Source organism: Tachyglossus aculeatus, chromosome 5, assembly GCF_015852505.1.
Source record: "Tachyglossus aculeatus isolate mTacAcu1 chromosome 5, mTacAcu1.pri, whole genome shotgun sequence".
Taxonomy (NCBI): Eukaryota; Metazoa; Chordata; class Mammalia; order Monotremata; family Tachyglossidae; genus Tachyglossus; species Tachyglossus aculeatus.
Genome location: NC_052070.1, coordinates 77,792,101 through 77,804,917, shown reverse-complemented (window position 1 = coordinate 77,804,917; position 12,817 = coordinate 77,792,101). Strand labels below are relative to the sequence as shown.

At 43.9% G+C, this 12,817-nt stretch overlaps 1 protein-coding gene across 2 annotated transcripts in view; it reads left to right on the top strand.

Moving 5' to 3' along the window:
* The window catches only part of PSD3 (pleckstrin and Sec7 domain containing 3), a 417,136-nt gene that overhangs the window by 43,904 nt on the left and 360,415 nt on the right, over nucleotides 1-12,817 (top strand). For both annotated transcript variants that reach the window (XM_038746337.1, XM_038746336.1), the window contains exon 2: nucleotides 11,749-11,857. In XM_038746337.1, coding sequence (XP_038602265.1) covers nucleotides 11,749-11,857 — 109 coding nt within the window. The remainder of the gene's footprint in view (nucleotides 1-11,748; nucleotides 11,858-12,817) is intronic.

Sequence of the window (12,817 nt, the reverse complement as noted above, 5' to 3'; positions counted from 1 at the left end):
CTAGGTTCCTTGGTAACAAAGATTCCTTGATCCTCTTCAATTTACCTTCTGTTTTCCACTTTCCTGCCCCCTCCCTTACAAGGCAGCCTCTCTTCGCTCTTCCAGTGAATTGCTGCCTAACCTTGGAGGCAGGAACCCTTTGTGTCGAATGCCTCTGGACACTGGTGAAATGTTTTCTGTGGGCTTGTTGATCAGTCACCTGAGGACCACCTGACATGTCTGGGCTTATGAAGAAAAATTAATTCATGCAATTTATTTTAGGGTCTGTCTCTCCCTGCTAGACTATAAGCACCTTGGGGGCAAGGGATCATGTCTACCTTACTGTAATATAGTGCTCTGCAAAGAATAATTGTTCATCAAATACTGTCAAGGGCAAGGGTCATCTCTACTTTATTCTATTCTCACAAGAGCCTGAATGCAAACTACTGTAACCGGGGAGTCCTCTCCCCAGTCTTTTTTTTTATGTCTTCATTAAGTATTTATTATGTGCCAGGCACTGTACTAAGCGCTGGGGGAGATTCAAGCTAATCAGGTTGAACACAGTCCCTGTCCCACATGGGGTTCACTGTCTTAATCCCCACTTTTACAGATGAGGTAACTGAGGCACAGAGAAGTGATTTGTCCAAGGTCACAGATCATACAAGTGATGGTGCCGGCTTTAGAACCCATGTTCTTCTGACCCACAAGCCCGTGCTCTATCCACTAGGCCATACTGCTTTTCTGATTCTCCCAGGGAGGGAGCTTCTGCCCATGGTGTCAGTGTGGATCTATATCCATGTTAGGATGCTGTTCAGCCTGCCAGAAGCTGGTCTGAATCCACACCTCAATCTCCAGCCTCTGGACAACTGCTAGTCCCGGGGATGGTGGGGGGAGGGACGAGGAGGCGCTGGCTGGAGAGGGAGGGGTGGTGTTCTATCCCTTCTCCTGCTCCCCTCCCACTTCCCTCTCCTACCCATCTCCCTCCTCCCTCATTTATTTATTCATAAATAAATGAATCATTTATTCATTCAGTCCTATTTATTGAGCACTTACTGTGTGCAGAGCACTGTACTAAGTGCTTGGGAGAGTACAATATAACAGTATAACAGTAATCGTCTTCACTGTGTTGAGTCTACAGCGGGGTAACTTCATGAGGTACGTTTGATCCCAAGAAGACTCATAGCTCCCTGACCCCAGATCTAGTCTGCTCCATTTTCCCAAGAAAGAACTATGTCTACAGACCTTAGATTGTCATTTTCTTGCCACACATGTGTACGTCTGTTTTTGACCTTCTTATGCTAATAACCTTGTGTACTCTATCATATCTAGGCTAGATTGGAAGTGCCAGGGTAAAGCTTTGCTTGGGTTCAAAGTCCCAGCTTCGCTGGCTCCTGTATGGAACTGGCTTGGCATGGTTCTGTTCTCTTCCAGGCCCTGCCTCAGGGGAGACTCCAAATCTCGAATGTCACCTCTGAAGTGAAAGTGACTGAAAATGTGTTTTGGGGGGTTGGGGAGGATTAGGAAGTTGCCTTTATGGCTGGAGGAAGCAGGAGTGCACCATCAGGGATCCTCATTTGAATTTGGGAATGAGAAAGCCCTCTGAGTTCAACATCTCTGGATAATACCAGGTAATAAGTTTCCTGAGTTCATAAGTTGAGAGCAGAAATAGGTGGGAGAGGCACTTGTGGGAGGAAATTCATGCATCAGGTATTTGGTGAGGATTTGTGAACCTGCCCAAATATCTTTCAAATTTCTCACTGTCAGGAAAGGAGTAGCTGGTGCGGTGGGGAAAGTCAGCATTTGTTGTTGTCTCATATACATGTCTAATGTGTGTTTTGTGGGTTCAGTATAGATGAAGTGAGAAAATGGAAGTATGGATTGAGGCAGAATTGGCTTCAGATTTTTTTTTTCTCTCACCTGTGGCAGGTTGCGCTCTCACCATTGGCTTTAAAGCATTCCACCACCTTGCCTCCTCCTACCTTGCCTCACTACTCACCTTCTACAACCCAGCCTGCACACTTCGCTCCTCTACTGCTAAGCTTCTCACTGTTTCAGTCTCGTCTGTCTCGCTGCCAACCCCTGGCCCACATCATACCTCTGGCCTGGAATGCCCTCCATCCTCAAATACGACAGACAGTTACTCTCTCCCCTTTCAAAGCCTTATTGAAGGCACATCTCCTCCAAAAGGCCTTCCCAAACTGGTCCCCCCCACCCTTTCCTCTTCTCCCACCCTCTTCTGCATCACCCTGACTTGCTCCCTTTGTCCTGTCTCCCTTCTCTAGACTGTAAACTCATTGTGGGCAGGAAATATATCTGTTTATTGTTGTATTGTAGTTTCCCAAGTGCTAAGTTCAGTGCTCTGTATACAGTAAGTACTCAATAAATACGATTGAATTAATGAATGAATGTACCCTAGTGCTTAGATTAGTGCTTGACCCATAGTAAGAGCTTAATACCATAATTATTGTGAATGTATTTTGGAACTTTAGACTGTAAGCTCGTTGTGGGTGGGGACTTGTATCTACCAACAATTTCGTATTGTACTCTCCCAAGCCCTTAAGACAGTGATCTGCCTACAATAAGTGCTTAATAAATATATTTGATTGGTGCTTATGAAAATGGTGTTAAGGAACTGCATACCATTTGATGTCCCAGAACAGGTTAATGGCCAGATGGGAGACTGGTTCCCTAAGAGTTCCTTTACCATTTAACGTGCATACACAGTTTAAATTTAAAGAAGAGTTACTCAGCTCAGCTCTATGAAAGTTTAGCATATAAAATGAATGAATAAATAGTAATGATCAAGAATACATGCCTCCTTTGAGTATAACAAGCAGAAAAAATGACCTAGCTAATTTTCACAATAATACTAATTGTAGTATTTATTAAGTACTTGCTATGTGCCAAGCACTGAATTAAGTACTGGGATAGACACAAGATAATCAGGACCCACTTGGGGTTCATGGTATAACTAGGTGGGGGAATGGGAATTCTTGGTAAATTAGAGGAGGGATTGTCATTCCACATTGTTAGAGGTTGTTTTAGAAAAGAAAATTCTTACTCTGAAATTCATGCACATCTGTGGATAATTCGTGTAGAACTTTTTTTTGACGGCTAAACTTAAATACTTTGATTTTTGGACTCACGCTATGTATTGGTGATGAAGGTATTATTAGTAGAGGGTCTTTTAGTATATAGAAGGTATATTAGTAGAAAATAAGCTTCTTAATGTCTGAACGTTCTTTAGTTGTTGGAAGTTCTTGAGATATTTATTGAGCACTTTCTCTGTGCAGAACACTCTACTAAGCACGTGGGAGAGTACAATACAGCAGAGTTGGTAGATATGTTCCCTAGCCACAAAGAGCTTACGGTCTAGAGGGGGAGGTTTGTCTTTATCAGCAGTTTACGTGATGTTACAAACCCAGAGTGTAAATGTTACTTTTAAAATATAGAATGTAAGCCCCTTGTGGGCAGGGAACCTGTCTGTTGCATTGTATTTTCCCAAGCGCTTAGTACAGTGCTCTGCACACAGTAAGTGCTCAATAAATACGATTGATGATGATGACGATAGTATTCTGCACACAGTAAGCACTTGATAAATACCAATCAATCGACCAACCGTATTTATTGAGCAGTGTGTGCAGAGCACTGTACTAAGTCCAGGGGAGAGTAAAATATAATAGAGTTGGTAAACATGTTCCCTGCTCACAACAAGTTTACATTCTAGAGGGGACTGTACCATTTATTGATAGACAATTCATATTTAGATGAAGACTAATGTGTATCCATCCAGAGCTGCAATTAGAACTGTGTTTACTTGAAGGTAGTTTGGAAGTTTTAGCACATTCTATTAAATTGTCACATTCTTTTCTTTAACGCCTCCTTCTGTGTGCCTGTCTGACTTTTTGTCTATATTTATATTTGTGGCGTCTTTCATCCTAACATGAAGGTGTATTCAAATGAAAGTCTATCAGATGTCTCAGCTTGTGGATGGAATTCTTGTTAAATTGGGGGAAGGATTGGCATTCCACATTGTTAGAGGTTTGTTTCTGCTGTGGTAAAGCGTTAGTGAACCATAAATTATTACGTATGTTGGTTTGAAGAATATTTTATCCCTAGTAATTCAACTCTATGACATTTTGGCTTAAATGGTACCTTGATTTTGATGTTGTTCAGTTATGGTTTGCAACAGTCTTGCACGTAGTGTCTTGCCTACTCGGAATGAGTAGTGATTTAGGCTGGGCAAGTAGTCAAGAAGGTTGATTTAATTTATTTCATGTCTTAGGTTCCCAGATTCAAAGGGAAGGGATAGGGTCTACTAACCCTGTTGGATTGTACTCTTCTATGTGCTTAGTTCAGTGCTCTGCACACAGTAAGTGCTCAGTAAATACCATTGACTGACTGAAAAGCTTTATACTTATAGGCAGAGCATGTATAGTTTACAGTAAATGTGGCTTTGAATATAGAGTGACTGTTTTATCAATTGGTGTTTGGTGTATTGTGCTCAAAGTCCTTTCCCCCAAATTCCAAACCCTGCCAAATTACAGTTAAAAAAATTATTTTTTCAAATTTATTTTTGTTCCCCATTGGTTCTTTGGGTTGGTGGTAAATTTAAGTATTGGAGCTCTTGGAAAGATACCGGTCATAAGCTTATGAAAAGAAATAGTCATGGGGTCCAAAAGAAAAAGGAATTCAGTATGCCAGAAAGCTAGCCCTGGTTCATTGTCCTTCGGACAAAGCAAACCAGAGTACTAGAATTCCCATCTTTATATTCATTCAATTAATTCAGTTGTGTTTACTGAGTGATTACTGTGCGCAGAGCACTGTACTAAGCGCTTAGAGAGTACAACAATAAACAGACACATTCCTGGCCCACAACATGCTTACAGTCAATAAATTAACATGATTTCCCTGAACAAATTAACTGCTGTACACTGCCCCTAAAACAATAAGGAAAATTCATGTTTGCGTGTTTTGCCCAAATATAAGAAGCATCATGCTCCAATCGTAAGAGCACAGGCCTAGGAGTCAGAGGAGGTGGATTTCCCTCTCAAATGTCCCCAATGACTTCCTGCTTGCCAAATCCAACGGTTCCTACTCTATCCTAATCCTCCTCGACCTCTCAGCTGCCTTCAACACTGTGGACCACCCCCTTCTCCTCAACACGCTATCCAACCTTGGTTTCACAGACTCTGTCCTCTCCTGGTTCTCCTCTTATCTCTCCGGCCGCTCATTCTCAATCTCTTTTGTGGTCTCCTCCTGCCCCTCCCATCCCCTTACTGTAGGGGTTCCTCAAGAGTCAGTTCTTGGTCCCCTTCTGTTCTCTACACTCACTCCCTTGGTGAACTCATTCGCTCCCACGGCTTCAACTATCATCTCTACGCTGATGACACCCAAATCTACATCTCTTCCCCTGCTCTGTCTCCCTCCCTCCAGGCTCGCATCTCCTCCTGCCTTCAGGACATCTCCATCTGGATGTCTGCCTGCCGTCTAAAACTCAACATGTCCAAGACTGAACTCCTTATCTTCCCTCCAAAACCCTGCCCTGTCCCTGACTTTCCCATCACTGTTGATGGCAATACCATCCTTCCCGTCTCACAAGCCCGCAACCTTGGTGTCATCCTCGATTCCGCTCTCTTGTTCACCCCTCACATCCGATCTGTCACCAAAACCTGCCGGTCTCACCTCCACAACATTGCCAAGATCCACCTTTCCTCTCCATCCAAACCGCTACCTGCTCATCTCATCTCTCATCCCATCCCAACTGAATTACTGCATCAACCTCCTCTCTGATCTCCCATCCTCCTGTCTCTCCTCACTTCAACCCATACTTCACTTTGCTGCCTGGATCGTCTTTGTGCAGAAATGCTCTGGGCATGTTACTTCCCTTCTCAAAAATCTCCAGTAGCTACCAGTCAACCTACGCATCAGGCAAAAACTCCTCACCCTCGGCTTCAAGGCTCTCCATCACCTCACCCCCTCTTACCTCACCTCCCTTCTCTCTTTCTACAGCCCAGCCCGCACCCTCTGCTCATCTGCTGCTAATCTCCTCACTGGGCCTCCTTCTCGACTGTCCCACCATCGACCCCCGGCCCACGTCATCCCCCTGGCCTGGAATGCCCTCCCTCAGCACATCTGCCAAGCTAGCTCTCTTCTTCCCTTCAAAGACCTACTGAGAGTTCACCTCCTCCAGGAGGCTTTCCCAGATTGAAGGTTGTTAGTTTAACCTTAGGAGTGTGTTAGAGATTTGCCTTATTAATTCTCCCTCTGCCATTGTCTTGTCTTATGCTAAGTCGTCTCCGACCCATAGTAACTCCATGGTTAAATCTCTCCCAGAACACCCCACTTTCATCTGTAAACATTCTGATACTGTATCCATAGAGTTTTCTTGGTGAAAATATGGAAGTGGTTTATCATTTCCTTCTTCCGTGCAGTAAACTTGAGTCTCTGCCCTCGACTCTCCCCCGTGTCACTGCCACCATATTTATAATTTTTGGGAAACCCCTGCAGTTTGCTGTCAGCTTTACCTTTGGCACCTGCTGTCCTCACTATGAGGCAGCTCCAGTTGATTTGACTTGGTTTGACACTGTCCCTCTAGCAGCAGCCTTCCCTATTCTTTGCAGAGAATCCACTTTCAGGAAAATGACAAGAGGTGAGCAGGCAGCAGCTGGTGGGAGAATGAGAAAGTAGCCTCCAGGGGCTTTTCAAAAGCCATAAATTCAACTCTTGCCTCTGGTGCTCACCCAATTAAATGGAACAGGCAGTGTACAGAGTAGTTAGGAGAGATGCCAAAGGGTATTGTCCTCTCTGAGACTCCCCAAGCACCCGACGGTCACCTCCTGTCTGCTGTTTAGTCAGTCAGTCATTTATTGAGTGCTTATTTTGTGCAGAGCACTGCACCAAGTGCTTGGGAGAGTACATTATAACAGTAAACAGACACATTCACTATCCACAACGAGCTTGCAGTTGAGAGGGAAATAATTATGATACTTGTTAAGCCCTTGCTATGTGCCAAGCACTCTGAAGCGCTGGGATAATCAGGTTGGACACATTTTGGGAACTGGAGCTCACACTCTTAATCCCCATTTTATAGATGAGGTAACTGAGACCCAGAGAAGTTGTGACTTGCCCGAGCTCACACAGCAGACGTGGTTAAGCTGGGATTAGAACCCAGGTCTTGCTGACTCCCAGGCCCATGCTCTATCCAATAGGCCACACTGCCTTGCCCTTCCTTACTTTTAACCTGTCAGTGATCACCTTGTGTTTTGCCTGACTTTGTCATTTTTGCTTTTAGCTTGTAGAATATTGAGCTCTTTGATTCATACTCAACACCTGCATCCTTCTTGGCAGAAAGAAAAGGCCCCTGTGATTACTTTCCTTTATGATGTGATTGGCTTTGCTCTGTGTGCAACCAATTAACTTGTCAAGGAAACAACAGCCAGTTTTAGGGGTGAGTTATTATAAAGCGGTGGTGATTTATATCCATTCAGCTTTGTCATTCTGCTTGTTAGTACATGCAGGTGGGTTTCCTGTATATTTTGAACCAGAAGAGATGCTTCAGCCTATCAGGATGAGGACTTCCTGTGGACATTGTTGAACAGAATCAGAAGTAAAATGAGGGATGTTTGGAAGAGGGGAATATTTCTAATACTTCTAATTTCAATAGGACATTAGAATTATGGTACTCCCGTTTTGCTTCAGTTCAAATGAAAACAAATTTTGCTCACCTTACTGTATGAAATAACTAGGAAGTCACATTTTTGGTGCCTCATTACTTCAAATGACTAATCTTAGTGGACAAGTGTTGATTCGGTTGCATAAATGCATAACTGTAGTGAGGTTAGATTAGAGGGAGGAAATCTTTTGGTTCCCTTTTAGTTGGGTGTCTTCATTTTTCCCAGTAGCAGAGGGGAATTGCTGATGCTATTAAGCTCAGAGAGGAGGAAAGGTGAGAGGACAAGGTAAGGAAAGGTTGGGGTAGAGAGGCCAGGCATGCTGGAATTGGCAGAGAGATCAGTTAATGGTATTCATTAAGAGCATATTGTATCCCAAGCATTGTACTAAGCACTTGGAAGATTAGGGTACAATAGAGTTGGTAGATGTGATCCCTGCCCTCAAGGATACAGGAAGAGATAGGGACAGATTTTTTTTTTCACTGTAGCTGATGTTCTCCAGCCTCCCTATTAGTGGCTTCTGCTGATTATCTTCACAGCCCCCTCCTGTCCTTTGGGAAATCATCATCAGGAAAGTGAAAAATTGAAAGACACAGTTGAACACGAAGGTTTAAAAATGCTGCTTTAACTCTGAATGAACCATGTCTGGCCCGTGGGCCCCATAATGCCATGGGGCTGATTTGGGTTGGCAGTGAGCCAGCTCCAGTTATGCTTCTGCCCAGTCAAGCTGAGGCTGCTAGGGTCTGGTAACCTCCCCTCCTCCTGCTTCCTCAATCCTACCATAGACTAAGCAGTGAAAAGGAGGAGGAAAGGAGGAGAAGACAAATGCATATTTAAATTTCCCTTTTGTCCCAGCTTTGGCCCACTCAAAGGCCATGCTTCCATATCAGCCTACCTTTCCTGGCTCTTGGTGCTGGGCCCAGGTTGCAGTAGTAAAACTTTAGAGAAAAAGAAAAATTCAGGTTTGTCAGGATGGACCCCACGTTTTGCTTCCTTTGTGAGGTTTTGTTTGGAGGGCCTGGATAGGATAACACCCTCAAATCAATCCATCAATCAATCAATCGTATTTATTGAAATCAACCTGTTCACACCTGAGTTCCAGCTTGGCTGGCCTTAATTTGTACTGGGAATAGTGGTGAGAATAAGGCATCCCTCCAGCCACCTTGGTGGAATCAATTCTCCTCTTAATTGGCACTTATTGAACTCCTCCTCTGTGGTAGAGCACTGAATTAAGTATTTAGGAGACCATACCAGAGGTAAAACATGGCCCCTGCCCTCAGCAGATCTATAATCAAGTAAGCCTGTTCTCCCTCCTGTTTAGCCTGTGAACCCCGTGGGGAACAGGGACTGACTAACCTGATTAACTTGTATCTCCTCCAGTGCTTAGCACATAGATTGTAAGCTCATTATGGGTAGGGAACATGTCTAATTTTGTTCATATTGTTCTTTCCCAAGTGCTTTAAACAGTGCTCCCTGCATACAGTAAGTGCTCAGTAAATAGTACTGACTGATTGATTAACAAACTCTGCTATTATTAAGCCATCAAGTGGGAGGGGCATTTGAGAAGCCAAGCCTCTCTCCTTCTGGAACCAAGATATCCTGTTGCAGCACTGATATAGCACTCACTCCCAAAAGCAGGCCTCCTTGATATAGTCTTCTAGACTCTAAAGTTATTGTGGGCAGGGAATGTGTTCACTAATTCTGCTGAATCATATTATTCCAAGCACTTAGTACAGTGCTCTGTGCATTATAAGCACTCAATAAATACCATTGATTGACTGATTGATATAGAAGTGTTCAGCGGATTAGGTGCCCTGGTGAGCCTTTCAGGTGCCAGAGCCCTATCTACTAACACCAAGTCTGAGTCCCCGTGACCCTTGACAAAAATCCAACACTTTTACTAAGCCACTAATATTTACTGTAGCACCTCTATGTTCTGAGTGCTGTACTCAGTGCTTGGGGAAGGAGTGCACTTTCTCTGCTAGAGTAGTAACTGTGGTACTTGTTTAGCACTTTTTAATGTGACAAACACTGTACTAAGTGCAGGGGTAGATACAGTGAAATGAGAACGGACGCAATCACTAACCCACTTGGGGTTAGCAGTCTACTATAGAGGGTGAATAGGTATTTCATTCCTATTTTACACTTGGGGAAACTGAGGTACAGAGAAGTTATTTACCCAAGGTCACACAGCAGGTGAGTGGCTGAACTACCCTTTTCAATCCATGGAAATTAATACTCCATTATTTCTGTTTACATTATATCCTTGTCCATAAGCAAGTGAGTTTTCAGTTGTCAACATCCTTGCCCTTTGCTCTTACAGGGGAGCAAATCCTCTAATCCTCTCTATGGAAGTGTTATATGTGTGGAATTGGTTCGCTGATTCTATATCACCCTACATTTCCCCAATCCTAAAAGCAGTTTTTTCTGGACTGAAAGAAAAAAAAAAGGAAAGAAAAATCAGTTCCTTAATTAGGACAGGCTCAGTCCTAGCTCCCTTTATGCCTTCTGGATCCCAGGTTTGCCTTGCCATCCCTCTCCCACTGGTGAATTCACTGTTGTCACTTCTGGGGCTGAACTTTGCAAGTGAACCTGCCCCTGGCTGGGACAAGAAACAGATTGGATAGAACTGGGTAAAGTGCGTGTGTGTGTGTGTGTGCGCACGCGCGCGTGTACATGTGCGTGAGAGAGAGAGAGTATGCAGGGGTTTTGGGTTTCAGTGCTGTTCCTCATGAAAATTAATTTTCCTAGTTTTGAATTCAGTTGTATAGGGCTCTGTCATTTGAAGCTATTTTAAATTCTGGGCATATACCACTTGAGGATCAGTGCTTTTATTTTGTGCTTCCACAAAGAGTTAAATCTAGTGAAGACTCCATCATCAAGTTAGAAAAACTTCGAGGTCTAGGCCTTACCTCAGTTGTGCTTAGGCTTTGGGCTTGAATTCTTCATTGGGCAGGCTTTAGTGGTCATCTAATTTTGAAAAGAGATTTTTCTAGACCATGTGATGCCTATCATTAACTGAAACCATGTGGCACATGGAACAGTTTTCAACCTTGCGGAACTTACATGTAAGCCCTCTTTTCCATTTATTCCACTCCCTTCTATGTCACCCTGACTTGTTCCCTTTATTCTTTGCCCCCTCCCAGACGCACAGCACTTATGTGCCTATTTGTAATTTTATTTATAATAATGTCTGCCCCCTCCTCTAGTCTGTAAGTTTGTTGTGGTTAGAGAATGTCTGTTATATTCTTGTATTTACTCTCCCAAGCACTTAGTACAGTGCATTGCACACAGTGAGTGTTTAATAATTTGACTGACTAATAATAATAACAGTGGTTTTTGTTAAGTGCTTACTTATGTGCCAAACATTCTACGTATAGCTGAAGATACAAAATAGTCAGGCCCATGTGGGGCTCACCGTCTAAGAAAGAGAGAGAAAAGGTACTGAATCCCTATTTTGCAGGTAAGGGAACTGAGGCAAAGAGAAGTGAAGTGACTTGCGCAAGGTCACACAGCAGGCAAGTGGCAGAGCTGGGATTAGAACCTAGGTCTTCTGACTCCCAGGCTCAGGTTCTTTCCATTTTCTTCCTTGCCATATCCCCCTCCCCTCCATCTTGCCGCCGCCTTCGCTCTCTGTTCCCCTCCCTCCCCCTTCCCATCAAGTTAGCAGCCAAATTACCCAGGGATGGTGTATATTGGTGTGGGAGTGGCTTTTTTTTCCATTTTAGCCTTGGATTTACCACTAAATTCCTGGACATTTTCGAGAAAAGCCAGCCAGCAAGACTATAGGTTATTGACCTATACAAACAATATATTAAGCAATATCTTTAGCAATAATCATCAGCCTTTCCCTTTAAAAGGAGTCACCCCCCACCCCACAGCCTACCTCCCACGATAATACTGTGGCTGTTTATGATGATTTTTATGTTTATTTCTGTGCCTCTGGTGGTCAGTGGCATTACTGAATGTAGAAAGAACACAATCTATAGATTAATCTATTTGGGTTGGGTTAACTGTCTTCATGGATGATTTTCTTGCAGAATGCTAAGTCGTTCAAGACTGAAACATGATCTTGTGTTTTGTTCTAATTTTTCAGGCAGAGACGTTTGTTTGGCTTAACAACGCATCAACTCATTCCCAGAGTGTTGCCAAAGCCAAGTACGAGTTTTTGTTTGGCCGACCTGATGAGAAAACCCCGGAAACCAGTAAGTGTTCCTTCTTCATTTGAGATCAAGCACTTGTACCTCTGATGCCTGTGGTCCTGGGCGCTGGACCAGCTTCACTTCAGTGAGCTGTAGTTGCATGAGTGGGACGTAACTCTTCCGAGACCACAGGACTGTCTGCCCAGGATGTGGAGCCAAGAAATAAAGGATGTGGTTCCCACACCAGCCTTCTCGAGGTGGCGGAAGCCTTGTCAGCCCCAAACCTTCAAAATGAAAATGTAACATCCTCATTGGCTCTCAGGCCCCTGGGCTTACCTTGGGAGTCTTTAGATAAATTATATCTTCTTTTTGAGCCTTGTCTACAACCCCAGGCCATTTGCACCAGGTTTTCTACTTAAATTTAAATTTCACTGAAAGCAGTGTGGCCTAGTGGCAAGAGCGCAGGATTGGGAGTCAGGAGATCTGGATTTCCATCCTGGCTCTGCCGCTTGTCAGCTGTGTCCTTGAGCAATTAATGAATGGTATTTATTGAGCACTTACTGTGTTCAGAACACTGAGCTAAGAACTTGAGAGAGTACAATATAGAAATTGGCATCCACATTCCCTTCACACAACAAGCTCACAGGCTAGAGATGATCCCAGAAGGAGACTGCAGGCCAGGGAAGAACTTCCATAAAGCTCCAGGGGGGTTAGAAAGGATACAAGGGTCTGCTGTGGATCTGGAGGTAGTCCTGTGCAAGGCTGAAATCTGTAGTCTCCTCCCAGGTGAGGGGTCCTGAGTGAGAGGTTTCCAAACTGAAAGGTGAGCCAGCATGTTCGCCTGGGGTCTGCTGGGAGGGCCAGATTTTGCTTGTTAAAAGTGGGCACATAGCTTAAAGAAGAAATTTTCAAAACTTGTTCTAATGTGAGAGTTAAGCTTTCAGTTGCTTATCTGGAAGCTGGCTAACCAGACTGCCTTTCTAGTGCTATAACTGCCCTGTGTCCTGGTACTCCCCTTTTTTT